Raw genomic sequence first — 27340 nt, forward strand, 5'->3', positions numbered from 1 at the left:
TTCAGCTTCTCAGCACAGATGACTGAAACCGCACTAAAAGACCTAATATAATTTCATAAAGCAAAAGATCTTTTGTTTTAAATAGGTAAAAAAAGTAAGCTTGTTTTTTTTGAGTAATCCCTTTGGCCTAAAAAAGTGTCCAAATGCAATCATAGACAGGACACCACTCTTGATGCGAGTCCCCATCTTCACATCACGGATCTCCTTGTCATATTGGTGATCTCTCTTTCCTTTATTGTATTCGTATTCATCCAACTTCCATTTCTCCATCACCGGCTTCTCCAAGCCAGCACTAGCCAATTCTCAGCTTGCAATCTCAGTTCATCTGCTTCTCTTCAATGCTGGATGAACGGGAAATTTTACCTCCTGAACCTGATTTTAAAAAAATATATATATATATGGGAGATGGTGGCAAGGAATTAGATGCGTAAATTTGAAGTTTTTTCATCAACATTTTCATACTTTCTGACTAATCAGAATACCCTTTTTGATGGCTGAATATCTCTCCAAGTTATCAACTTTAAAAGGACAAAACTACCCTTTCTAAATTTTGAAGTTACTAAAGTGTTCACTTATACAGGACAGCTACTATTGGCACCCCAACTTTTACTAGTTACGCACCAATTTCTTAAATTATTTATCACCCTAATAAAAGATTAAAACACATTCTTCAAAAATTACCAAGGTTTTGACCCAAATTATAATTTCAACATTACAAAAATTTATAATACTCGTTCAAACAATTCTAGTCATTCCCTACAATTATGATTAGGCTCATAAAATCCTAAACCCAAAAAATCGAAATCTAGGAAAAAAAAATGTGAACTTCTATTAGCACCTCAACTTTTACTTATTCTCAACCATACACACATTCTTTGCTTTGAATTAGGATGTAATAAGTAAATGTTGGGGTGCCAATAGCAACTCTCTTATACAATGTTGCATCATTATCACCAATGGAAAGAACAGTCCATAGATTTTATCAAATAATTGTAATTTGTTATAGGTGGATTAGAAGATATTTGGTCACGAGATCAATTTTTTATTATATATATATGTTACTCAAAATTAACTATTTTATCAAAAAATACAAAAAAATCAATTGATTCGATCAAGTTAATTAATAATAAAAAAAACATTTAACTTGGTTTGTAATTCTCTTACAACCAATATTTTATCAAATAATTGTATTTTTTTATAGGTGGGTTAGAAGATATTTAGTCACTATATATATATATATATAGATATATATATATATATATATATATATATATATATATATATATATATATATATATAAAAGTTACTCAAAATGAATTATTTTATCAAAAAATATAAAAATCGGTTGGTTTGACAAAGTTTTATTGACTCATCCAAAAAAGATGGTTTGATCGAGTCAACTCAATTTATATCTCTAGCTAATCAAAATTGAATTCAAAATTTCTGAAATTTTTTGAGAAAAAAATTAGATCTTGATCTTGTAATCTTTATCTAAAGTAATAACTATTATTTTATTAATTTAAATATACTTTTATAGGTATAACATATTTACATACTTTCTATAACTTAATATTTAGACCCTTCATTCCATAGGGTATAATAGGACAACATTGTATAAGAGAGTCGTTATTAGCACCCTCAACATTTACTTATTATAACCCAATTAAAAACAAAGAATATAAGTGTATGACTGAGAATAAGTAAAAGTTGGGGTGCCAATAGGAGCTCTTCCAATTTTTTTCCTAGATTTCGATTCTTTTGGGTCTAGGGTTTTATATGGGCCTAATAATAATTGTAGACAACGACAGAAACTGTTGGAACTAAATGTTATAAATTTTTGTAATATTGAAATTATAACTTGAGTCCAACCTTTGTAATGTTTAAAGAGTGTTTTAATCTTTTATTGAGGTGTAATAATTTTGTCTTTTTAAGGTTGATATCTTTGAGAGATATTCGGCCATCAAATCACGTTAATTGAAAGGAAGATGAAAGGGTAGTTTTGTCATTTCCAAAGTAACTTAAATCCCTCATTTACTCTACCGTTTGTCTTTATAAGTGTACAGATGTCAAAGGGTGTATGTCATCTTATTGAAAACATAGGGGTGTATCTATAGTATTCACCAAAAAATAGGAGTGTATGTCAAAATTACCTTTTTTTTTTAAGACTTTCTCTTGCCACACAAACGTTTACTAAAAGCAACCCCAAGATGTGTGTTCTTAGTAAAAATTGGTGTGGAGATAGAATGTCACACATCTTGGGGTGCTGTTAGTAAAATTTGGTGAGGGCAATAGAAGCTCTCTAAAAAGAATAGGGCATGATAATCCAACTGAGTCAAATTGACCATAGATTCGGTCCTTTTGAAACTCTAGAATGGTGAGTCTTAATTATCGAGGTACCAAGCAATTCATAGAAAAATATGATGCAAGAAATTGCAATAGCTATAAAGGGTGTCTTATGAAAAACCTACCAGGAAAATAAACGAATGCAAGGAGAAGTATTTGTCTTTGACCTCATTTGTCAAATTCATCTAGGATGTTGGCTTGGCCCAGATAAACGTGTTGCATCTCTTCTCTCCATATCTGTGATAACATGCTCACACTGATTAATTCTATTTTTATTTTATTTTTTGCCTTTTTATCTTCTCATAGAAAGCTAATCACAAGGACTCAAGAAGAAAATAGAAAGCCAGGGCCAGGAGACACAAATGGTGATATAACCAAGTGAATCCATTCCTTCGGCCAACTATTTTCTAGAAATGAACACTAAATATTAGCTTAGGAGAAGTGGAAAACCAAAATTGAGCACATACCGTATCACGGAATTCCACCCTGATATGAGGCACATTTGTCTTGTGGATATCATTGCCATCTGGACCTCTCTTATAGTATGATTTCCCAATCCAATGAGACTAACAATAGAAAAATCAATGGCTCAGTTTCAATTGTAAAGAACTTGAGAAAACATCATTATTTATAGAAAATTCCCTTGAAAAGTATCAAAAAACTTTTCACTTCCCAACAATAATCCAAAGTAGCCGTCTTAGGTTGTTCATGGTTAAGAAGCACAGTTGGGATCTCAGGTACTATGGACTATGAACATGAAGGAGAATCAAACAAGCACCTAGTATATTCATGGGTTTTGTACTGAGTAGAAGGATTGAAAATACGCTCACGGATCAGCAGCAATGGATGCTTATATTGCCCTGCACTCTTTCTAAGTGAAGGAAGACCACCGTGCAGGGTGTTTTTGAGTTTAGACATCTTTGGTCATTCCCACCTAGGAGATCTTCCAGGCCAAAATTTGACCAGATTATTTGATCTTTAATAATCTTCCAGAGACTTGATGACCTAAGAGTTTTAATGAGTAAGAAGAATCAAGTCTTGGATATCATTTGTGCATATCTGCATATCTGAGTAGGCCTCCAACCAAATTTCCAAGTTTAGTTTCCACCACAAGGGGCCAACATCCCCAATTCTTGTCACTACCAAAGTTCAAGTTATGTACCTTCAGTGCATGTGAAAAACCAGATTGGTAGACAGAATTACGAGCAATCTCACATAGATCGCATGAACTTAACTTCCACACCTGCAAATAAAGGGAATAGTTTCTTCAGTTCTGAATGATGAAACATGTTGTGTGTGTGAGAGAGCGAGAGAGAGAGACTCACTGAAGCTGCTATACTGTATTCTTCCACCAAAGGTTCTCTCGTTAAGTGGATTTGTAAAGGATCATCAGTAGAAAGAGAGACATTAAGACCTCGTTGGAAGAACATGGGGAAAGGGTTCCATTGGTAATCTAGAAATAAGGAGTTATTGCTGAGTGGAGACATAGCCAGACCAATCTGATCACCAAAACAGCCATTACAGGTAATTAACGACACTCCCAACTCAAATAACATAAGCTAGAAATGAGTTTACTTGCCTGTGCCAGGTAATATAAGTACTGAAGGACAGGAGATTTTCTCAAATTGATTCCATGAGCAATGTTATGAGCCATTAAAAACGTTGCTGCAAGGTGGTCAATGTCCCCTGCCTGAAAATAAGTCACATAAGACATTAGCAATATAAGTTGATTAAGGTGTTAATGTCACAAGGCAATAAGAATTTCAATGAGTACCTCGCCTGAATGTGGACGAAATTTGATAGTTGACATGCCCTTTGACTCACGGAGCTGACAGATGATATAACAATAATTTCAGCATACTGATAAATTGTGATGCAGAGCATAAGCATGTCAAAGCAAATCATAACTGAAATTTTCAATTTGAAATGAATGGTAGTTTAGGTTTAAAATGGGGGTCAGGTTCGAGCCAGATATATCTATATCCGATTTTTTATCCAGATCCGACCCGGACGAATTATGTACTCGGGTCAGTCCGGTCGGATAATTTCAGACCAATCAACATTTTTTTTGCTATATTTCTTTTCTAATTGTTATAGTATTCTATTTTACCATTATAATTCTTTTATTTTTTTTAAAAATCATGTTTTATATCAAAGTAGTAGAAAGGCGGATAAAGGAATGGATCCATATCCAACCCAGAACTGACTTGGATCAAGGGACATCAACCCATATTCGACCCATTTTTTATTCAGGTCTATTCCAAGGGTCCAAACCGGCTATATATTCGGATCACTGGGATTTCGGATAAATTATGCCCTAAAGGTAGTCAAGCAGGGAAATAATAGAACTGATCTACCCATCCAAAAATAATAATAGAACTGATCCAATTTTTTTTTTTGGCACATCAAATTGATCCTACTCATTTGACCAATCCATTTTTAACAGTCAAAATGAATATGAGCGACCTAATGAGATAGTTCAATCATCTGACCAGATTAAGTGCACCAAGAAATTATGCATGTGTGCCATACTCCTACTAAGCATGAAGTGAACTTCATCTAAGCATTAAGTAAAACAGGACAAGAAAGTTGTTCATAGGGGTTGGGGGAACACCTTATTCAGCGTGTACAGGTTAGCGTAACAATAATACACATAATATGAGAATGCAGGATTAAAAATATTGGTCCATTCAGATGGTGTAGGCATGTGTTTTGTTGGCCGTCTTTCAGGCTTACTTTCGTCATCCACCAAATCCAACCCAACAACCTGAAGAACCAAAAAGATGAGTGAAGTCAATATTGTATCTGTTTAAGCCTTGGACCTACCAATTTTAACAAATAAAAGCAGTAAGGACTTGCCAAACGACCAATTGAGAACATAACAAAGTAAAACAACAGGAGCGAGACTGGTATAGATATAGAAACAGCACCCCCCCCCCCAAACCAACAAAAAAAAAATGGTGGAGAAGAAAAGAAAATAATTTATTAGCTTCATCGTTGGTACATCTCATGTCTTATGTTGAATGCTTCTACATTTGTTATTTTTATTTCCTCTAATCAACCAGAACACCACCAATCATTATCGTTTCTACTGCCAGAATTGTTCTGTGGTTCTTATGACTCATCTTATCGGCTATTAGAATTTTCGTTTCTTGATAAGAGTTACCTTCAATTTTGGATTCAGTCTCTTATTTTGCACGGCCCGACGGCAGAACCAATGATCTACATAATTAAAATAAGTCTACAGCATAGTTAAGGCCTCAAGAAGCTACAAGGGTTGCTGCATTGTCATAAAAGAGCAGTAATATAGATGTACTGAGATTAAATGGTGCATCCTGGACCTGAAAACAAAGTGATGGCCTATGTAGTTCTCAGACCTGCCATACACGTACTATTTCCTTGGCCAGATGATGAGACAAGAATGTGATAAAGATCTCCAAAAAGAATAATCTTCAGTAATACACCCATAATATGAATATCAAGACAAATTATAATACAATTTCTAATTTCCGTACCAACTGTTGAGATTGAATTCTTTGGTTAAACAATCTATAAAAAACAAAGTGAAGAATCTATTATCCACCAAGCAGGATCAATAATGTTGTTAGTCCTTCATCAACACCTTTAGATCTTGAGACCTAATAACCTAGAAGCAACTTCGCTAAAAGGTCTCCCCTTCGGAGGCTTTTTTCTCTTTTGATTCATATTCCCTTAATCGCATGTTGCGAAAGGGATTTTATCAGTTTTTCACATGCCGCAATAGCTTTTTACGATGTGTTTCTGCCTTACGATAAGGTTTTCTACCTTTCATAGACTGTTTGGTACGATTTCTGCCCTACGTTGGGGTTTCTATCTGCATTTAACCTGTTGGAAGTATTGTTGGTTGTCTGCGATAGGGTTTCTGCCCTTGCTGCTGCCCTACGGAAGAGTTGCTGGGTGGTGCGACAGAGCTGTTGGGCTGTGTAAAGCCCTGCAACAGCAACAAACAACACTACTGGGTTGTGTGAAGCCTTGCGACAATAACAAGGTGTTGTTGGGTGGTCTACGACAGCAACTAGGGTTGTGTGAAGCCTTGTGACAACAACAAGGTGTTATTGGGTGGTCTACGACAGCAATTAGGGCTGTGTGTGGAGCCTTGCAACAGCAATTAGGGTGGAATTTGTGGCCTGCGAAAACAACAGGGTGTTATTTGTTGGTTTGCGATAGTGCTGCTGCTAGGTCTACTGGTTTTTTTACTGCAACAATTTTTTTTCTCTGATTTTCTGGTCTAGAAGGCAGCCTTTTACCTCGTGGTTTATTCCTTCTTGTGTTGAGATTACAAGAGATCTCTCTTCAAACTAAAGTTACTATTTTCTTGTTCGTAGTGAGCAATGACATCGCATCAAGAGACCAAAGATTCCAACACTATTCTTGGGGCAAATTCCTCAGTCCAACGCATTACCAGTGCCATATTAGATTGGTTAGAATTTTCAGTCCTGTTCTCGGACTGTGAGACTTTATTTTAGTAGTGTTATATCTGGATGACTTTTGGGTACCATTATAAGCCACTCCTCACTGATCTCAAAATTGAATGGGAAATCGACAACTACACTATTCTTGGATGGTCATTTAATTTCATGGAGTAGCGCATCTATACCATGTTTATATATCATGAGACTGTCTCATCTTTGTGGTCAGCCCTAACTCAAACATATATGCATGCTAGTAATTACTCGAGGATTTATGATCTCTATCGAGACATTGCCCAAGCTACCCAAGGACTCAGTATGTAACTGATTACTTTGGGTTTCTTCAATCCAATTGGGAAGAACTTTCTCAATATGAGTATATGGCCGAGTTGTCTGCAAAGGCAGCAAAATATGTGGTTATAAGGATTACTCGACATCAAATATACCAGTTTCTCATAGGTTTATGTCCTGAGTTTAAGGCTCTTCGGATCCAAATTCTTAACACTACTCCTTTGCCTTCTTTATTTGAGCCATTTGCAACCATTGATAATGATGAGCATCATCGTCATAATTTCTTCTCAGACTTAGGCCCCTTGGTCTTCTTTCTACTCCAACTACAAATCAGATGACTCTAACAACCAATTCGAATTTTTCTGACTCTCATACCCCAAGGATTTGAGAATTGTGGTCGTGGAGGCCATGGTCGTGGTACAGGGAGTGGTCTTACTTGCAGTCATTGTGAGAAGATTGACCATGACAAGGCCCATTATTTTCAGCTCTATCCCATCAGTTGCAATCTTTTGTCATTCCTTTGGGGCATTCTGTTCCTCGTGCTGTTGCTGTGGAATCACCATCAGTTCCTCCCACTAATTCTCTTGCTTCCCTTGGCACTATTGATTTGCAATAACTTTAGACTCAAATTATCACTATTGTACGAGATCAGATCCATACTCATTTTCGATAATGGCGCCAGTTACCACGTCTCCAGGTACATCATCTGCATTTCATGTCACTCAATCTGATTCTGCTCCCCTGAAATAGATAATTGATTAGTGTGCTTCTGATCACATGAATGGTGAGTCTAGCCATTTTGCTTCTACTTTTCCTACTATTTATAAGGAGGATCGTCTTGCTGATAGGTCTCTTACACCTATCCACAGTAAAGGTACCATCTCCTTATCCTTTAATTTTTCCCTTGACTCTGTTATTCATATTCCTTACCTATCTCTTAACCTATTATCTGTGAGTAGTATTACCAAATCTCTAAATTACTCAATAACATTTTTTCCTACTTACTGTATTTTTCAGGACCTGACTTCGAAGAGGATTTTTGAAAATGGGTATGAGAGAGATAGGTTGTACTTGTTTGGAACTCAGCCTACTATTGCTCCGACTTCTGAAATTCCACTCTTTGGAAGCCACACTTTTTCTTCTCAGTTTTTAGATTTGTGGCATGCTCACTTAGGACATGCTAATTTTCAGCACTTATATTATTTATTTCCTTCTTTAAAAAATTATTGTAATGGATACAAGTTTTAGTGCTCTATGTGTGAGCTTTCTAAACATACACGTACTTCATATATTCCTCGCATGCATTGATTTAATGCAATGTTTGATTTAGTTTACTCTGATGTGTAGGGGTCTTCCCCTGTTATTGCTTTTACTGGTCATCAATGTTATGTTACATTTATAGATAATTATGCTCCTTATACGTGGGTGTATTTGATGCGTTCTCGTTCTAAAGTGCATCCTATTTTTGTTAATTTTCTTAAAATGATTCAAACTCAATACAACATCACTGTTAAATCTCTTAGGTCTAACAATGGTAGAGAATATATTTCTGATGGGATTCATTCTCACCTCCGTGAACATGGTATGCTTCACCAGTTTACTTGTCCTTACACCCCTAAGTAGAACAGGATGGCTGAATACAAGAACCGCCACCTAATGAACATTGTCCGTTGTCTTCTTCGAGGAATGCATGTTCGTAAGTTATATTGGAATATGACACTGCAGATTTTCTACTTAACCAGATTCCGAGTCACACCTTAGGGGGAGAGATGCCTCTTCATGTTCTTCGCCCTGAGAACACCATCTTCCCCATTACACCCAAAGTCTTTGGGCGCACTTGTTTTGTTCAGGACAGTACCCCTTATCACACAAAATTAGATAACAAAATCATTCGGTGTATCTTTTTGGGTTACTCATCTATGTCAAAGGGGTATCGATATTATGATCTCGTTTCTTATCGTGTCATACATGCTTAGATGTCACCTTTTTCGAAAATGTTCCCCATTTTCGTGCCACATCTTCTTTGCATAACTATTTTCCTTTGTAGGATCATTTTCATATAGTGTTACCCTCTCCGGCCTTCTTTCCATTTTCACTGACGCTTCAGGTTACTCTCGTTTTCCTCGCCCCCTTTCCAACCTCCTCCTTGGACTCGGGTATATCATCTTCTACACCTAATCATATCCCTTCTATTTTTGACTCACTTGCCTATTGCACTTCACAAAGGTAATTGGGGGTATGTTACTGGTCATCTCATTGCCTAGTTTGTTTCTTATCAGGGACTCTCTTCTTATCAAGCCTACCTTGCTGTCACTGATTTTGTTCGAGTTCCTCAATCTGTATCAGAGGCTTTACGAGATCCTCAGTTGACTAGAGTCATGACTGCTAAGATGAATGTTTTGCAAAAGAATCACACTTGGAGGATTTTCCCCTTCCCTTTGGGGAGCGAACTATTGGTTGTAAATGGATTTTCACTGTTAAATATCTCATGGATAACACTGTTGATTGGTACAAAACACGCCTAATTACTAAGGGATTTACACAAACTCTAACCAACAAAGGAATTTGATGCTACATTTGCTCCAGTAACTAAACTTTTCATTGTTCGCCTTTTTATTTCTTGAGCTGCATGTCAATTATGATCTTTTCACCAACTCGATGTGAAGAACGCAATTCTAATTGAGATTATCTATATGGACCCCCCTCCTGGGTTTTGTTTTCAGAGAGAGTATTCTGGAAAAGTATGTCGCCTTCTCAAATCTCTGTATGGCCTGAAGCAGTTTCTGCGAACTTGTTTCAACGTTTTCCTGAGGTTATTTTAACTATAGAGTTTTCCAGATGCCACTCAGATCATACTTGCTTTGCTTGTCAAGGATTAGAGGGTTGTTGCGCCATTGTTCTGGTTTATGTGAATGATATTATCCTGACTAGAGATTATGCACAATGGATTGATAAGATAAAGATGTTATTGGGTCGTGATTATCAAGTCAAGGACTTGGGAACCCTCAAGTACTTCTTAGGGATAAAAGTGACCTTCTCCGGCAGTGGTATTAGACCGTCTGATTTATCTAACTAACACTAAACCTGATTTGACATTTGCGAATAATGTGGTCAGCCAGTTCATGCATGTTCCACAAACTTCTCATCTTGATATTGTTTATCATATTCTTCGTTACTTGAACTCGTGTCCTGATCTTAGGCTTTTCTACTCATCCACTGCTCAATCTCATTTGTCCTACTTCACTGATGCTGATTATGCTGATTCTCTTACAGATATGAGATCTACCTCTGATTTCTGTACTTTCCATGGTGGTAACCTGATCTAGTGGAAAAATAAGAAAAAGAATGTGGTTTCTCGTTCTTCTGCTAAGTTGAGTACCGTGTTATGGCCTTTACCACATGTGAGTTTATTTGACTTCAATCTTTGCTAACGGAGCTATAATTTTCTGTCTCTAATTCTTCCACTTTGTTTTATGACAAGTCTACTATCATATTTGCTTCTGACTCAGTTCTTCACGAAATAACCAAGCATATAGAGGTTGATGTTCACTTTCTCAGAGAGAAAGTTCAATTTGGTGCTCTTCAGACAGTCTTTATATCTTCTTCAGATCAGCTTGTCGACATGCTTTTAAAGTCTGTTGGTTATTCTGTCACTAACTCTCATCTTGTCAAGCTAAGCTTAGTTGATATATTTTCCCCAACTTGAGGGGGAATATTAGAAATAATATAGTTTATTATTAGTTTTTTATTTATTTCTTTTTATGTAAAGGCATTTATTTCCATTCACACATTAATTAATATAAATATCTGTCAAGCTCTCATTATGAGACTTGACAATTACTTTTCTACAATTCTTCTGTATTAAAGTGCATGGTTATATCATTATCAGTGTATCTCATTATAAATGGAAGGTTGTGATGAATAATGAAATATTTAGAATATATGAATTAGGATATTCTAGAATATTTATATTAGGCTAGTTTCCATGTATCTTGGTTGATGTAATATTTATAAATACCCTATTGGGGTTTATGTAATATTCATCCAAGAATCATCAATAAAATTAGTTTCTTCAGATGTGACCACGTTCTCCAAAATAAAAATGTCCCCGTAATATATCACAACATTAGTTACAATAAAATTTCCCCTATTTCTAAACCAACTGTTGAGATTGTGTATAGAGTCACTGCAAACTCGGTCATAACTGCCAATATGAAAACTTACTAGAGTATAAAATGAAAAAAGAAAAACGTAATTTGTCTTCCTGATATCCAAAAGTTACAGCATATGAATCATGATGGTGGATGAATTCACTTTTACATGTAGCTAGTCCTGTAGTTGTGTCATTATCTGGTGAGCACTCATTTCATCAATTCTGTAACAATCACAGAAGCATTTGTCATCATCTCTAAGACATGGGTATGGACAGGTACTCTAGATTGTTCCCACCCTTGTGCTGGATTTTTCCTATCATACTCCATGCACTAAGGTAAACGAAACCTTCTAAAATAAGGTCGGGTCCATAAGTTAAAGCAAGTTATTTTTTCTATTGGATATACAAGTAAAAGCAAGTTAATTAAAACATAGTCAACTCAGGGAATGAAGTTGGATATTACAGTCCACTCACTAATCAGAAAAAATAAAAATAAAAAGTTACAGAAAAAATCTTATAAGCCATCATCATCATCAACGAAGCCTTGCCCCAAAGATTTGGGGTCAGCCGATTGAATCATGTACCTCAATTCAATTTTGTACAGAGCCACTTAAAAGCTTAAAAATGTTTCTTAGATCAAATTTAATGAACTAGTAAAACAACAAATCTAACCCCACTCCCAGTTAAGAAGTGGTATGACAAATTGCAAGTGAACCAAGCTTTTATCTTAAAATCCTAATAGAGTCAAAGTGTAAATAACATACATATCTCATGGCATCAAATCCACTATTTACAGTCGTCATGCAACAATCTTTTACAATTACAATACAGCATGGCTGAACCTCAAAAAACTACACTAGATTGAAACATTTTGGACCACAAAATAGAATAATAGATGAGGCAAACCTGTTTCAAGAAAACATGCAATTGGGGGTGTGTATCTGGATCAACAGTAACCTCGAAAAGTGGAAGGAAAATATTGTCGAGAATGTTCTGGAAAGATGTAACGATTCCCATTCCTTTGTACACATTGTACAGTCGTGGCAGCTGAAAACATAAGGAAAAAAATCCAGAATGACATCCAAACAATCTTATTCAACAAAACTTATGTTCTAATAATAAAGAATTTTCCTAAAACGAAACATCAATTAAATTTCCATAGAAACTGTGAGCACCATCACCACGAACTGACATACCCAAGTTTTAAACAGAAATAAGTATTTGAAAATTATTGGTACAGAAATGTGGCCAGAGAAAGCCCCTCTGGCAGTAAATCAAACATAAACACGACAGAACATTTAACCAGCTTAGAACTATATATTCATAGCTCAAATATAATATTCATTCCATAAACCCTTGAAGGATAAAAGATGAAGTAAGAAGAATTTTGTAAAGTATTAGCTTAAACAATAAACCAATTTAAATATTGCATTTTATCCATATATCATTAGCTCAACAATGGAATTAAAGAAAGGTTGCTACAAATACCTGAATTAACCAAACAGCATTCTCACTATACAAGTCATTATTCACTATCCAACTGGCAAGTTGGTCCCACTCGCTTTGTTTTCGACCATATATTGATATCCTGTACTCAGCCATCTGCCAAACAACACTTAGCTTTGGTTATTTATACAGAGAAAAAATGGAAGGAAAATAAATATACATATATAGATATTGAGCATCGGAGACCAGACAAAGCATCTAATCAAAAAGATCGATAAGCATGTATGAAATAAATAGAAAGCCAACTGTATAATAGTAACACCAAAGATCTTTACGTTTACCTTATGCAATTCCTCCTGAAACACAATGATATGGAGAGTTCCACCTTACGGTTAATATGCTTAGTGAGGTACAAAGGTTCAAATCATTAAGGGTTTTTTTTTTCGTTTGATAGGTCCAAATCATTAAATCATAAGCCATGTTCTTGAAAATACTCAGCCAACCCCTTATCGTTTTTAACTAGCTAGATTTATTGAAGAATTTCAAAATTAAGGATGCCACTGTCCCATGCAAAAAAGAATTCTATTTGTTTCCAACAAGCCAACTATTCACTGGCGCGCGCACACACACACACACATATGTATAACAAGGGAAATTTCCCAAATAATTACAGGCATTTTTGTTTATTCCGAAAGTGTTACAAGTGTTGACAGAGCTATCACATAGTGTTGACACTTTGGGAAGGATTTGTCAACAGTATGTGGTAACTCTGTCAACACATGTAACACTTTCGGCATTTTTGAAAACTTCGGTTTAATTGTTTGGGAAACTTCGCAAAGAACAATAAAGAAAGTATTTATGTAAATTTTAGAAAAGAAACAACAAATTTAAGCCCAAGAAATCAAGGAAGCACCTGGTATTTACTTGAAGATAGATCAGAAAACACTTGTTTGGTCAGCTCACCAAGGTAACGGCCTGTCATACAAGAGACAATAATAAGAATATACTTCTGGAAAAAGAGCTTTGCACAGAAGCCTGTCATCAAACATGACAGTCAGCATTATTTATTGCTTGGAGCAAATAATATGAAAATAAATTGCAAAGCAATAAAGATAAAATACATGAATCCAAGGTTAAAGAAACTCCATATAGCCTCTCTTCCAAGTAGTGTCATAAACTGGAGTCCAGCTTGTTGAGTTTCTAGGATGCCTCACCAGAATGACACTATTTCTTAATAGTTAGGTTAAGATAAAGGACATGTTCCAAGTAGTGTCGTAAACTGGAGTTTAGCTTGTTGAGTTTGTAGGATGCCTCACCAGAATGACACTATTTCTTAATAGTTAGGTTAAGATAAAGGACCAAACATACTTTAAAATGTAAATGTTCCACAACATTAGTATTGGACATTTATGGACTTAAATTATGATTAAACTTCCTCCATCAGGAATATAATTTTTTTTTGTTTTTAAAGAAAAGGAAAGAAAGCTAATCCTGTTCGCGTACCAATTTTGTTGGCTGATAAAAGTTGCCCATACTAGTCATTTCTATGTTTATAAAAATCTGAAAGTCCGAGAAATAAAGCATCAAGAGCATCAAGAACAATCCGATGACTGGAGCAAAGAAAATCAAAAGAGCCACAGTGAGATGAGAATATTTTGGATAAGTAATAGCAATTTAAATTGCGACTGAAACTCGATTGAGGAGTAGAGGTGTCAATGGGCTGGATTAGCAAGGAAGGCTGTGAAGCTTGGGCTCACTCCTTTTGGGTAAACACTTTAAAGGCCCACAAATCAGGCACGGACCCAATTTTGAGTGTTATAAATAAGCATACTGGGCCTAGACCCAGTACTACGCCTATGGGGCTTTTAGACCAAAAGGATATAGGCCCTAGTCATAACTATTATCTATATAGATCAGACATCAAAGTAATAGGTGGTGGGGAGTTGGCCAAATGAAAGAAAGCCTTCAAGATAAATAATGTTCACCTAAAAAGTTTGACACTAATTATTTCCATACTCAAGCTCAGGTTAGGCACAAGAATGGCCAAGCTTTGGCCAAAAATATGATACAGAGTTCCAGACAACTCTGGGCCTTGTAATGATTTTTTTTTTATGTTGGCCGGTCTTGGGCAGACCCGTACCAAGCCTACCCTATTGAGTGTTGTGTTACTCGCCTCCACTCACGGATGTCACGTGCTCACGTATTGTGCCCCAGTTTGACTCGTGACCGTCTTATATTCATGGTTGCACCTTCCCCATCAAATCAGTCTGTTGGGGTAAATGGTTGTCAACATGGTATCAGAGTGCTAGGTTTGTATAGGTCACGGGTTTGAGCCTCCTCGAGGGAATTTTCCACCCTTATGAGTGAGGGAGAGTGTTGAGTGTTGTGTTATCCGCCCCCACTCCCGGGTGTCACATGTTCACTTTCATGCCCCAGTTCGACCTGTGACCCTCTTATATTCATAGTTACTCCATATCATATCGGCCTTTGGAGTAAATGGTTGTCAACATACCCAACTTGGGAGGTTACTGGAAAAGGTGGAGGAGAGCCTTCAATTGCTGGTGTTCAAATCACAAGGCTTCAGTGATCTTTCTTCAAGTGATAGACATTCAGTTCACATCTTAAAAAATACAACTGTCCAGTTGGTATGTTGTGAATTTCACAACTGGACTTGTTAATATAGTGAGGTTATAGCTTCAATGTCTTGCATGATCAAGGTTAACCCACTAAGGTAAGAAACTAAGCCTTAACTAACAGGACTTACCTTGGATAAGATTATCTTGCTTAAGGAAAATCTCCCTGAGCCGACTTTGACCGCAAGGATTATACTTGAGATTGAACTTATCAAAACGATGAAACGTACTCTTGTCTGCATGAACATCTAGCAGATCTACATTAAGGACATGCCTGTTCCAATAAAACATAGGTAGAGATAGATTATTCTCATTGTCTCAAAATAATTTAAATTGAGAAGTGTTCCAAGTGAAAAAGCTAATTTGAAGGTGCCAACTTGGTAAGTTGGTGAAGTCTGTGACTGGGACTTCCACAGACCTGGGATCAAAACCCCACCTTCACTTGTACCAATAACAAAGAAAATGTAAAACCATATTTCATTTTTACCCAGTCAAGTCCAAACTCTCGAAAACTTCTTTCAATGTCATATAAGTTCCATCTCGGAATATTACGACCTGAATGAAAACACGTAAAAGTATAGGGCATCAGTGAAATACTAATGCAACTAAGCTTCAAAAAGATAATGCTCTATGTAAAACTAGTTTCTCAGCAAGCAAGATTGGAAATGTATTCAGCGGGTGCAAGTTCAATAATTGCCTAAGTGGGAAGGAACCTTACTGTCTTAAAAGAGCTAAATAAGGGTATGTATGGTTGCTGAGAAAACATTTCCAAGGAAAATCAATTTCCAAGAAAAATGTTTCCCAGATAATGTTAGCCGATGTGCGATTGCACATAGGAAAATATAAAAATATCGTTGGTTTTTAGTCTTGAGGGTGGGAATGACCGTGAGACAAAAAAAATGGGGAGTGTCAACTTCAAAACATATTAGAATTTTCCCTCTCCAATGAGAAAATCAGTTGCCTAGGTGTTTAGTTTGGCAAATATTTTCTCACCTTGATGGAAAAATCATGGTCTTGGGGGAAAAGTTCTACAAAAATGCTAAATCAAATGACTGATGAATTGCATTTTCCTGCCCATTTTCTCGTGCAATCATATAGACCCTGAGTTCAAAACTAATGAGACCTAAAATGAACCCACAAGAATCTCAGCAAGCAAATCCAATTTATTACCTCATCGGGCTCTTTCCTCAATTTCGACTTTATAAACCTCAAAAGATGTTTCTGGTTCATGCATGCTGAGTGATGAACATGCGTATCAACTTTCCTAACGTTATAAAAATCGCGATGTGGTGCACTTTTCTGAGCAAGAAATTCTCTATCTGCATTAAGCCTCAAATGAAGATTGAATTTCTGTATGGAGATCAAAATGAATATATTCAAACATCATTCTATAATTTATAACAAATATTAAAAGAAACATATAAAATTTGACAAAAGAAAAGTTAAAGTAACTACTTGCTCCAAAAGAACCAGCCGGTGATGACATAAAGTTCGATTATTCCCTGTAGAAATTACTCGAAGGATGCGATGCAGATCGGTGAAAAAGGTTGTCGCGTCAGCTACAGGAAAAAGGTTTTCTGTAGCTGAAGCAAAATAAATAAATAAGAAAAACAGGATTAACATGTTAACAGCTTAAGGCATGGAAGTGAATGGATTGACATCTTACAATCTTTATTTGCGTAAACTTGAACAACCCCGTCTTCCATCTGATAATAATGCTGTAAAAGAAAGATAATCAGAAAGACAAAAGTAATGAAGTAACAGACTCTGATTAATTGACATAGTCAGCAAGGCTACGGGTTTGATCCCACCAACTAACTCACTAAAACAGGGAAGCAACCAAGTAAATAACACTAAAAATAATTGAGATGGGATACTAAAAATAACAGTTGTAACAGAAACTCGAAATCATAAATTTAAACTTACATCAGTCTTCCCTTCAGGAGAATATAAAAACGGATTTGGATTGGGCTTAGGCGTACTGGGATCAGTTATAATTTCCTTCTCCCAAGGAGAATCCTCTTCCCTGAACACATAACGTTCCCGCAACTCAAGGCATTCTTGAAGAACCAGATAAACCTCCATTTCATCCAGAGATGGTACCTCTAATATAGATTACAAATATAATACCACAATTAACTGTTAGTTTCAATGCATAAATCTACATCTATGACTAAACATAAAAGGCTTCAGTATTTTAATTGCCTCCCTCACAAATCTATGCCCCATTGCTATCAAAAAGCAAAAGCTAAGGTAAAGCATTTGGACTGCACTTTTCTTTTTCTTTTTTTGAATATGTTAAATCAAGAGGGAGGGGTGCAACAGGACTGCTTGTATTCTCATCAACATAAAATGTGAAAAATGGATAAAAAAAAACTTTAATGGGTGACTTAGGCCCCTGTTTAGTACATGCAAAACATAGGATATATGCAAAACTAGAACAATATACGAATGACTTAGGCCCTATTTGGTAACACTTTGGACTTCTGCAATGAGTTTCTGTGACTGAAAAAAAGTGGATATGGCGATTGGAAAAGTTGCAACTGGAAAATTATTCTTTGATAAAATGTCATAGAAGTATTGTGCAATTCGGGCTATGTAAAGAATTTGGAAATATTTTTGTTTGCTAAAACACATACCAGCTGTTGGACACTGGAAAAATGACCAGAATACCCTTACATATATAATAGGGCACCAAATTATATCTTTGGCATCTGAATGGGAATATTATATTTTTAACTACATTTTGTTGGTCTCGTTATTAAATTAATAATTTATAAAAAATAAAAACACCAATCAAAATGAAGGTGCCAACAAATACTAGTTGGTAAAGTATACGGGTGATGATATCATAGACCTGAGTTCAATTCTTGTCATCACCAAGTTACTGATCACAATAAAAACAGGCTTGCCAATCAAAAATAAAATAAAACCAATACAGAAAAATATAACAAAATAAAGGTTTTACTATCTTTTTTATGAATGTCTATTAGTAAAATTGAAGTTTTTGTGTAGTATAAAAATAAATAGAACACAAATAAAAGGAGGAAGTGTAAGTAATGTTTTAGGTTGTATATTTAATATTGTAATCAAAATGATGTTACGAATTGCCATCTGTAAAATTCCCAAACTACATTGGCCTTGTACTTTGTAGGCAATTCATTGCTTTTTGAATTCCAACACTTCTTCCATGATGAGATTGGACCTAGCTCATTTTATCTGGGATTGTTGTGCAAGCCAAGGGTGGAGCTAGGATTTTATCTTATTTTATTTTTTGTTGTTGTTGTTGTTGTTGTTGTTGTGTGTGGGTTGAGGGGGGTGGTGGGAAATTATAGTTAACTGGTAAGGTTGAAGAGAGAAAATTCAAGGGTTGTTGGTTAGACAATGAAGACAAGGGTATTCAGGTCATTTTGCATTAGTCTATTAAAGAAGACCCAAGTCAAGTGGGGCAATGTAATCAATTTAAAAATAATGGGTAGCTCAAATATTCACCAAAATGCCTACATGCCCCCTTGACCACAGCCTTCTCTAATAGGCTAATGCAAAATGACCTCAATACCCTTGGCATCAACCTGAAACCAAAAACTCTTTGATTTCTCTTCCAAAAACCAGTCCTCTTCAACCTCTTGGGTAAAATTTTTTACCCTAGCCTTCAATATTAAGATTATACCTTAACCTTCAAAACCTACAGAACAAGATAGGATTTTTGAAGCAAGAGATCATGAGATTTTTTATAGAAATTCTAGGGTTTCCAACAAAAAATTAAGGAGAGGTTTAAAACGATGAATAGAAGACAATGGTTAATAAATTAAAATTAATTACTACAAAGGTTGAAGAGCTTGAAAATGATTGGTTTTAGGAAGAAAAATAAAGGGTTTTTGGTTACATATTGAAAATGAGGGTACTTAGGTTATTTTTTGTTAGTCTATAAAGCAGAACAGGGTCAAAAGGGCATGACATCAATTTGAAAACACAGTTACTAGTCAAGTTCAAATCCTCCACCCTCTAGGATTTATCCCAAAAACTACTAGGGGGGGGGGGGGAGGGGACTGCATGTGCCCCAAGAATTAGCCAGGTTTTCTAAGAGGCCAGGTTACCTCGGTTCCAAAAAACAAGAGCATGCAGAACAAGTAAAAAAATATGAAAGTAGCATACCCTCTTCATCAAATAAGAGTATCTTTCTTCAAGTTCCTATTTCTCAATTGATCCATGAAAGTGGAGTAGCTATTGAATGACAATTTGGTTGACGTTATTGTAGGTGCAGTTGCCTCAATTCAACCATCGTGATTGAAAAACTCTAGCTCAGTCGTTGAAGTTGGCACACCAACTATCGAGGGGTCCTTCTAGCACTTCAAGATAAGGATGCAGATGAACCATCGGATCATTGAGAAAGAGAATGCAATTATAATTTCCAGCATTTATGAAGCTACCAATCGTGATAGGCAAGGTTTTGATCATCTCAAGTTCAATGTTGATTAGCGATGGTTAACGCATAGCAGCGTAGTGAGGATCCAAAAGATGGGTGAAGATGAGATCAAACATTAGTTTTTACGATAGAGATATACAATTGGTATTTTTAAAGATTATCAAGACTGGTCAAATTTTCACAATTTATGCTTTACAGTGATTTCAGCTCCCTGCAATAGTCGTTTCTCGAAGTATCATTTACCCACTCATGAAAAAAACATTTTTCTGCTTTTATTCGATGCTAAAAGTTGAAGTGCTTCTTCAATAAAATAAATAGCTTCAGAAAAGCGCTTTTCAACTGCAAAAATCGCGCAAAGCTCATTTTGTAAGCGCTATCAAAGATGGTCTTAAAATGTAAGACCATGGTCTTGAATGGTGAATCAGTGGACCACATTTTACTTCATTGTAAGGTCTCCTTTCTTGTGTGGTCCCAGTTCTTCAGCCTTGTCAAAACTTTTTGGGTGATTCCTAGTCAACTCTCTCTCTGTTCCAGAGTTGGGATTTGTCCATGTTCACAGGAAGAAAGAGAATTCTTTGGAGACTTCTTCATTTTGCTACTACTTGGGGGTTATGGCTAGAAAGAAACAGGAGGATCTTCAAAGGCGTGGAAACAACAACTCAAGAGCTCATTCTAAACATCTTAGGTCTCATGTTCCTTTGGTGTAAATGGCGGCCTGACTTTAAAGGCGTGTTCTTTGAAGATTTTGTTTTTAGATGAGAGCCGTTGTGTAATAGTTAGTGCTTGTTTTCTTTTTGGTTAGTCATCTCAATGGCCTTCACTTTCATTGTATCCTCTTTTTTTCTTAATAATATTATACTAATCAAAAAAAATGTATGGGTCTATATAAATAAGCCCAACCAAAACAGACTAAGGGCCATGAAGCTGGAGTAGGTGTGAGACAGGATGACATAGGAGTGGAGAAGCAACGATTGCAAACAAGTTTTTTAATTGCTTTAGTCCAGGAATTCAGAGCGGGAGCAGCAAAGGACTATCACCTAGGGTAGAACTTTGATACACCTTACAACTAAGAAACAAAGTACACAAAATCCAACTTTAGTAAGGTCATGCATAGAAACCAATTCCATTATAAGAAATATGTTAGAGAGAGATTAAGGAGAGTGTTATCCCTAAAATTAGATTTGAGCAGCAAGAGTGTTGATGTGCATTCAAAGCACTATGTTACTAACGATGAATTGTTTGGCTTTGGGCTCTTGCAACCAAGGCCATTGATGGCACCACCGAGAAGTGTATTTGATGTAAGTTGAAGGCCCTAAAAAGGAGTGTCTGGGGAGAAAGTCAAAGTGGGAGGGATCGGCAAAGGACCGTCACCTAGGGTAGAACTGTGTTACAATTAAGAAACAAAGTACACGAAGTTCAACTTTAGAAAGGTCATGTCTAGAAACCAATTACATTATAAGAAATATGTTATAGAGAGATTACGGAGAGTGTTGGCCCTAAAATATATTTGGGCAGCAAGAGTATTGATGTGCATTCAAAGTACTATGTTAGTGAAGATGAATTGTTTGAGATGGTTTGGGGCAACCAAGGCCACTGAGGAGTGTATGAAAGCCCTAAAAAAGAGAGGTTGAGGAGGTTGAGACGAACATGATGGAAGTACTGAGAAAAGATTTGAAGGCACATGCATCGCATTTAATATAATGGTGCTATAGAATATGCGTAAACAACACTAAAATAATAGGGACGATCATTGGATGATGTGCATGCATGCATGCACTTCCAAACAAATTTTTATCACAAGGTTCAATGTACAGGGAGGGAACAATAGACAGATGTTGTATACCATGGAGTAAAGGATAAGTAACATTACCATTTGGAGTAATTTTAAGTCGTGCAAAAGTTTCGTGCTCTGGCTCTTTCCTAAGAATATCGGCTGCTATAGGGTCTGGTTGGACACCATGAAGGTCTCCAGATGCACTATGAGATCGGATCATGCTAGCCGCAGCAATAGGATTTCGCTCCACACTGGCATTAATGTGATCAGGCAAATTTGGAAATAGGTTTTCGCACTCCTGAGCCTGTTCATAGAAAGTTTCAAAAATGATTTCATCAGTCACTCCAAATGTTAAGTGCACTACAAAGGACACAACACAGAAAAATTAGGATAAAAAATTGAATAAATTAGTTAGTAAAATCCCTTGATTTGCCGATAAAAAGAGAGAAAGGGGCATATTACTTATAAATAACGTAAATATCAAAAAATCATTTGTAATTCGTGAACTTACAGCATTTCCATTAGCATGCAAATAGCTGGAGTCCACTTTAGCATTGTGAGTCAAATTATCTTCGTCATCTGATTCTTCTATGCTCTCAAAGGCACTAGCACTAGTGATAGGGGATTTGGGAGAAGGTGGTCTGATGATATTCCCAGCTCTCTTACTTGAGCTTGCTTGACCAACAGCTTGTGCTGAAACAGTGGAAATTCTCTTATAAATTGGCACAATCAATAAAAAAGAATAACCTGCAAGGAGATGAAGATATTGATTTTCTACAAAAACCACAGCACTTCACAATTGCTTCAACTGTTAGTCATGTAGTTATCTAACCGAATACCAAGCATGGGACTCAAATATGACAACCACAAAATAGAGATCTACATTGATACATGGATCACAAGCCTATATTAAGATTGCATAGTGGGCATAATCTTTTGCTTCCTTTGTTAACAGGACAATAATTTTCAGCTTCGGTACCTTGTAGAAAAGTAAACTATTCCAAGTTTGACGTAGGAAAGAAAGATGCTAGACGTTGAAAACAAAATTAGGAGATGATACATGAGTGCGCATAATAGGGTTGACCAAGCTATCAACAATATTTGGAGTGCCATATAAGATAACTAAAGAGTAGGGTTTGAAAGTTGAAAGAGTTAAAAAGGTGAAAGGTTTGGGCCTAATAGGTTAAACATAAAATTTTGCAGTAGGATATTGTAATTAGTTTATGGGTATGGACTATGGAATAGGTTAGGGTGAAGGAGGTTCGGCCAGGGTATTTGGGAATAGGGACCAATCTAAAACCAGAAATATAGGAAAGGAGATGAAGAGGAAGAAATGGATAAAGAAGAAGATAACAGAAAAGATAGAAGCATTACCTATAATTACACCCAAGGGTTCTTGACATCACACCCAAATTCCAATCACTAGAGAATTTCTCAAGAAAGATCTGTGAAATTTTCATTCATTTATTCTCTAATAATAATTCCTTACAATGATTTAAATGAGTTCTAAGACTCTTAATTTGACTATACCTTGAACTCCAAGGTATTGCTGTCTAAAAATAGAAACTTTCCGAAAATAGATTTTTCCAAAAACAGTAAAATTTCTAACCCAACAAAAACTCTACTACTAACTTCAAAACAACTAAAGATAACCTTCCAAAAGACTTCAAAAATAGCCTAACATAAATAAAAAATTATTATTATATCCCTAAAATTCTTCCAACCCATTAATGAGCTACAAAACCCACTAAATAACAGCCCATTATCAGATATGTTCACATCATAATTGTGTATGCCTAATCCCAATTACTAGGTCAGCAGCATAAATATTACTTCTCCATTTTCTTTATCTTTTGTTAAAACGTGCTCCTTTGTATCTTTTTTACTACATCCATCCACATCATTTTAAGTCATTCTCATGCTCTTGCAGAGTAGCCACTCATTATTATATTTTCCTGATAGAATTTGCTCTCGTGTCTTGGAAGTGGGATCCAAGGCAGCACTGTAGTTAAGTTCCAAGAGGGAACATCAACAGGGAGAAATCAATTATTACAAGGGTCGGACTCAATCGAAATGAAGAAATCAGGGTTACTGGAGACAAAGATACATTAAACCAACAGAGATCAATCCCTACAAGTTACTTTTTGTTCACCAAGAAACAAATTATTTACAAATATACAATTGTGTACACCTAATCCAATGACATGACACTGCACATATAATGACTAAGGAAATATATCCAAACCCAATGAGAGTTACTCAACATCATGATTTTGTACTCCTAATCTCAATTACTAGGTAGCATCCAATCTCTCACGGACCATATATTTTGTAAAGACATATTCCTTTGAATCTTTTTTACTAACTCCATCCGTATCATTTTAGGCCGTTATCTTGCCCTTGTAGAGTAGTCACTTCATATTGTGTTTCATTGATAGCATTTTCTCTTGTGTCTTGGTGGTGAGATCCAATGTAACACTACAGCTAAGTTCCAAGAAAGAACAAAAAAAAGGATAAAGTAATAATTATAGAGGTAAGTCTGAATCAAAGTGTTGCACACTGCAAGAAATCAGGATCATTGGAAACAAGGATATGTTAATCCAACATGTATCGTCCTACAAGTTATTTTTTGTTCACCAAAAAAAAAAATATTTGAAAACATACTATTGTGTACACATAATCCAATGAAAGTCACTCCACCTATAATAAATATATATATATATATATATATATATATATATACAAACCCAATGAGAGTCATTCAACATTATGCTTGTGTACACCTAATCCCTTTTACTGGGTTGGAAACATAAATATTACTTTGTCATTGACTCTTTCACCGACCATATCTTACATTAAGACGAACTCATTTGTACCTTTTTTACTACCTCCATCTATATCATTTTAGATCATTTTCTTACCCTTGTAGAGTAATCGCTAGATATTGTATTTTCCTGATAGCATTTGCTCTCATGTCTTGGTGGGATTCAGTGCAGTTTTGCAGTTAAGTTACTAGAGTGAACATCAACAGGAAGAAATCCATGATTACAAGGGTCAGTTTGTATCAAAGTGTTGCACATTGCAAGAAATCGAGGTTATTGGAAACAAAGATATGTTAATCCAATGGAGATTAATCCTTATAAGTTAATTTTTATTCTACAAAAGATAAAATTCTTTAAAAACAAGGTGTTCACACCTTAAGAATACAAGAAGGGGGCATGGGCTAGTAAGAGAGTATCACAAAACCCAATGGCCATGAAAAGCAATAAAATTCCTTGCAAATCATGCATTCTCACACCAATCCAATGCCTAAGGTCAATATAAACTTCACTCTGGAAAAGAATAGAAAAATGTTCTCCATTAAAACAATAATATCACACAGGACTCATTGATAACCACTCCAGTGCACCATCACAAATTTTTCCAATTTTTTCTAAAATTTTGACAAATTCACCATACAAAGGACCAACCAAGCGTATCATCGTCTAAAATCTTCATTCTTCTTCTTCTTCCAAAATCTTTATAAAAAAAATCTTTTATTCTTCATTTCCAAAATAAGAATCTTGATTTTTTCACAAAATTCCATTGTCTTTGAACTCTTACTCTAGTGTAAAATTTTACCTTAAACCTCAATCTTTTATCTTCTTAGATCTTCATATTACAAGAAAAGATAGGTTTTTAGGGAGGTTGAAGATGATGGGTTTTTGCGAAGAAACCCAAAAACATCACTTGTATAATCCTGAAATTTTCCCAATTTTTTTACCAAACTGACCCCCCATCGAGTAATTGCCTAATCCAAACTTGGTTACTATGATTCAGTTCTTTTCCATCCTCCATGTTTCCCAATTGGTAGCTGCTACAATGCCAATATTTATAATTCGAATTCAACTAATGTAACTAAATATCAGTAATTTATATATACGAATCAATCATGATTTTAATAGCAGTAAACCAGTAACACTACCCGCAATAACAATCACAAAACCTAAGCCCTTATAAATCAAATTCAACCTAGAAATCCAAGCATACCTTCAGGAAGCTTTCGCAACCGTGGCAACCCTGCGGGTATCGGCAAACTCGTGTCATCCACTGATAACGAACCGTTCCGATTCTCTTCCTCTTCCGCATCATCAGCAATCGCTGTAACATCCGGCAACGAATTCGATGTTGGACGGTTGTATCCAATGCCCTTACGTCTCACGTGGTTGCTCCGCTTCGTCGCAAACTTCTTGAAATTCTGCTCTTCATCATCATCAACGCTGCTGTCTCCATCTCGTTCTCTCTCGACTGTCTTTTTGAACTCGAGTAACTGAGTTACGGTTTTATGGTGCATGTAGTAAGCCGAAACAGCCATAAACGAAGCTCCAACTAGAGCCGCCATGGCCAAATGAAGAGCATAAGCGTCCATTAATAATCTACGCTAACTGTTAATCTCTGTCTGATAGAAAGCAAAATCTCCACTTTGTAAAACACAGAGAAAAAACAAAACCAAAAATGCGATTGTGAGATTTGTGTGGGAATTTTTCTTTGTATTTATATAAGAAGAAATCAAAGAGGAGGATTATAAAATAATTTTATAGTGTTTAGCACTTTTAGATTAATTGTAGTAGGAAAACATTCCATCATGGCCACTTCAGATATATAATATGGAGTCTTTTTTCTGTAGGCCTCAAAAAAGGTGAAGTATCTCTTGCGAATATTCAGTTGTGATTGGTTGATCTTTGCGATAAAAAATTCCATTGTGATATTACAAATGATTTTTTTTTTTTTTCGCAAATTATTCGCTGAAATGCTTTAAAAAATTTAGGTGATTTCGTGCAGTTTTTTTTTATTATTATTATTATTATTGTATAATTATCAGTAAAATGGATTTTAGCAATCCAAACAAGGCCTTGGTGGTGTTTAAGAAAAAAAATTTACACATAAATCAATTAAATCTCAAGAATTGCCATCTAATGGCTTACTGTGCAAAAAAGTATAGTTAACCATTTCAAACTATCATTTTTATTATTATCGATCAAAAAAAATATATCATTTTTATTATTATAAGGGAAAATTATTAGAAAATTAAAACATGGACACAATCTTTGCCACTATTTTCGTTTAAAAGTTTCAAAATTTAAAGAGGGGGTCGTGGGAATGGTTGATGTATCATCGTTCTCATTACAAGAAAATACTTAATTACAATGAAATTTTTTGGGTTTCTCTCTATCTCTAGATATTCCTTTTACATAGTTATATTTCAATCTTTAGTTTTTTTTTTTATTTTTATTAATAAATAAAAAATCATATTTCTTTGGGTTACCCCAATAAAATTGTTTTGTAAAATTTTCTTACAAAAAAATGTCTCATAACCTAAACCATAAATATTTACGAATTACATACGATCTCCCCATCATTCAGTTGTCACCTTTTAAGTTGATCATAATTTTAGAATTCTTGATTGATTAGTAAAGTAAGACACCAATCGAAAATAATAAAGGCAAAGGATAGCTCTAGTGGATAAAACCTGATTGATTTAATTGTGTTTTAGCTTGGCCTAATTATCATTGAAAATCCTTGATCAAGTCTATTTCATGATAATTAATTTAGAATGATGCATAGAAATAAGTTCTAGATTAAAATACTAAGAATCACTTATAATCGAAACTCATAACTATCTATACTTAACATCCCAAAACTTATAATTTTTTTTTAATTTTTTGCTTAATCCTTCCCAAATGTATACTTTGTGTCCTTTATTTCATGCCATTCATTTAATATAAATTATTAACTTCTTTTGAGACTCTTATTCACATCAATTATATATATTTTTTTTTTTACTTT

General features: G+C 35.4%; 1 protein-coding gene across 1 annotated transcript; it reads right to left on the reverse strand.

Annotated features, from left to right (window-relative positions):
- FAC1 (AMP deaminase, putative / myoadenylate deaminase) lies at positions 1 to 26093 on the reverse strand. The gene is made up of 20 exons (XM_086422131.1): positions 25544 to 26093; positions 22026 to 22207; positions 21611 to 21818; positions 17241 to 17419; positions 16981 to 17032; positions 16770 to 16897; positions 16485 to 16664; positions 15802 to 15869; positions 15446 to 15588; positions 13595 to 13656; positions 12724 to 12837; positions 12142 to 12282; positions 4958 to 5110; positions 4118 to 4171; positions 3923 to 4033; positions 3669 to 3842; positions 3506 to 3586; positions 2811 to 2909; positions 2469 to 2580; positions 1 to 372 (listed from the first exon to the last, which is right to left on the reverse strand). The coding sequence occupies exons 1-19, from the start codon at positions 25920 to 25922 to the stop codon at positions 2512 to 2514; spliced, it is 2577 nt and encodes an 858-aa protein (XP_086278257.1). The 5' UTR covers positions 25923 to 26093; the 3' UTR covers positions 1 to 372; positions 2469 to 2511.
- Positions 26094 to 27340: the final 1247 nt, after the last annotated feature.

The sequence above is a fragment of the Akebia trifoliata genome, chromosome 14 (assembly GCF_017979445.1).
Source record: "Akebia trifoliata isolate Shusen 1 chromosome 14, ASM1797944v1, whole genome shotgun sequence".
NCBI classification, from domain to species: domain Eukaryota; kingdom Viridiplantae; phylum Streptophyta; class Magnoliopsida; order Ranunculales; family Lardizabalaceae; genus Akebia; species Akebia trifoliata.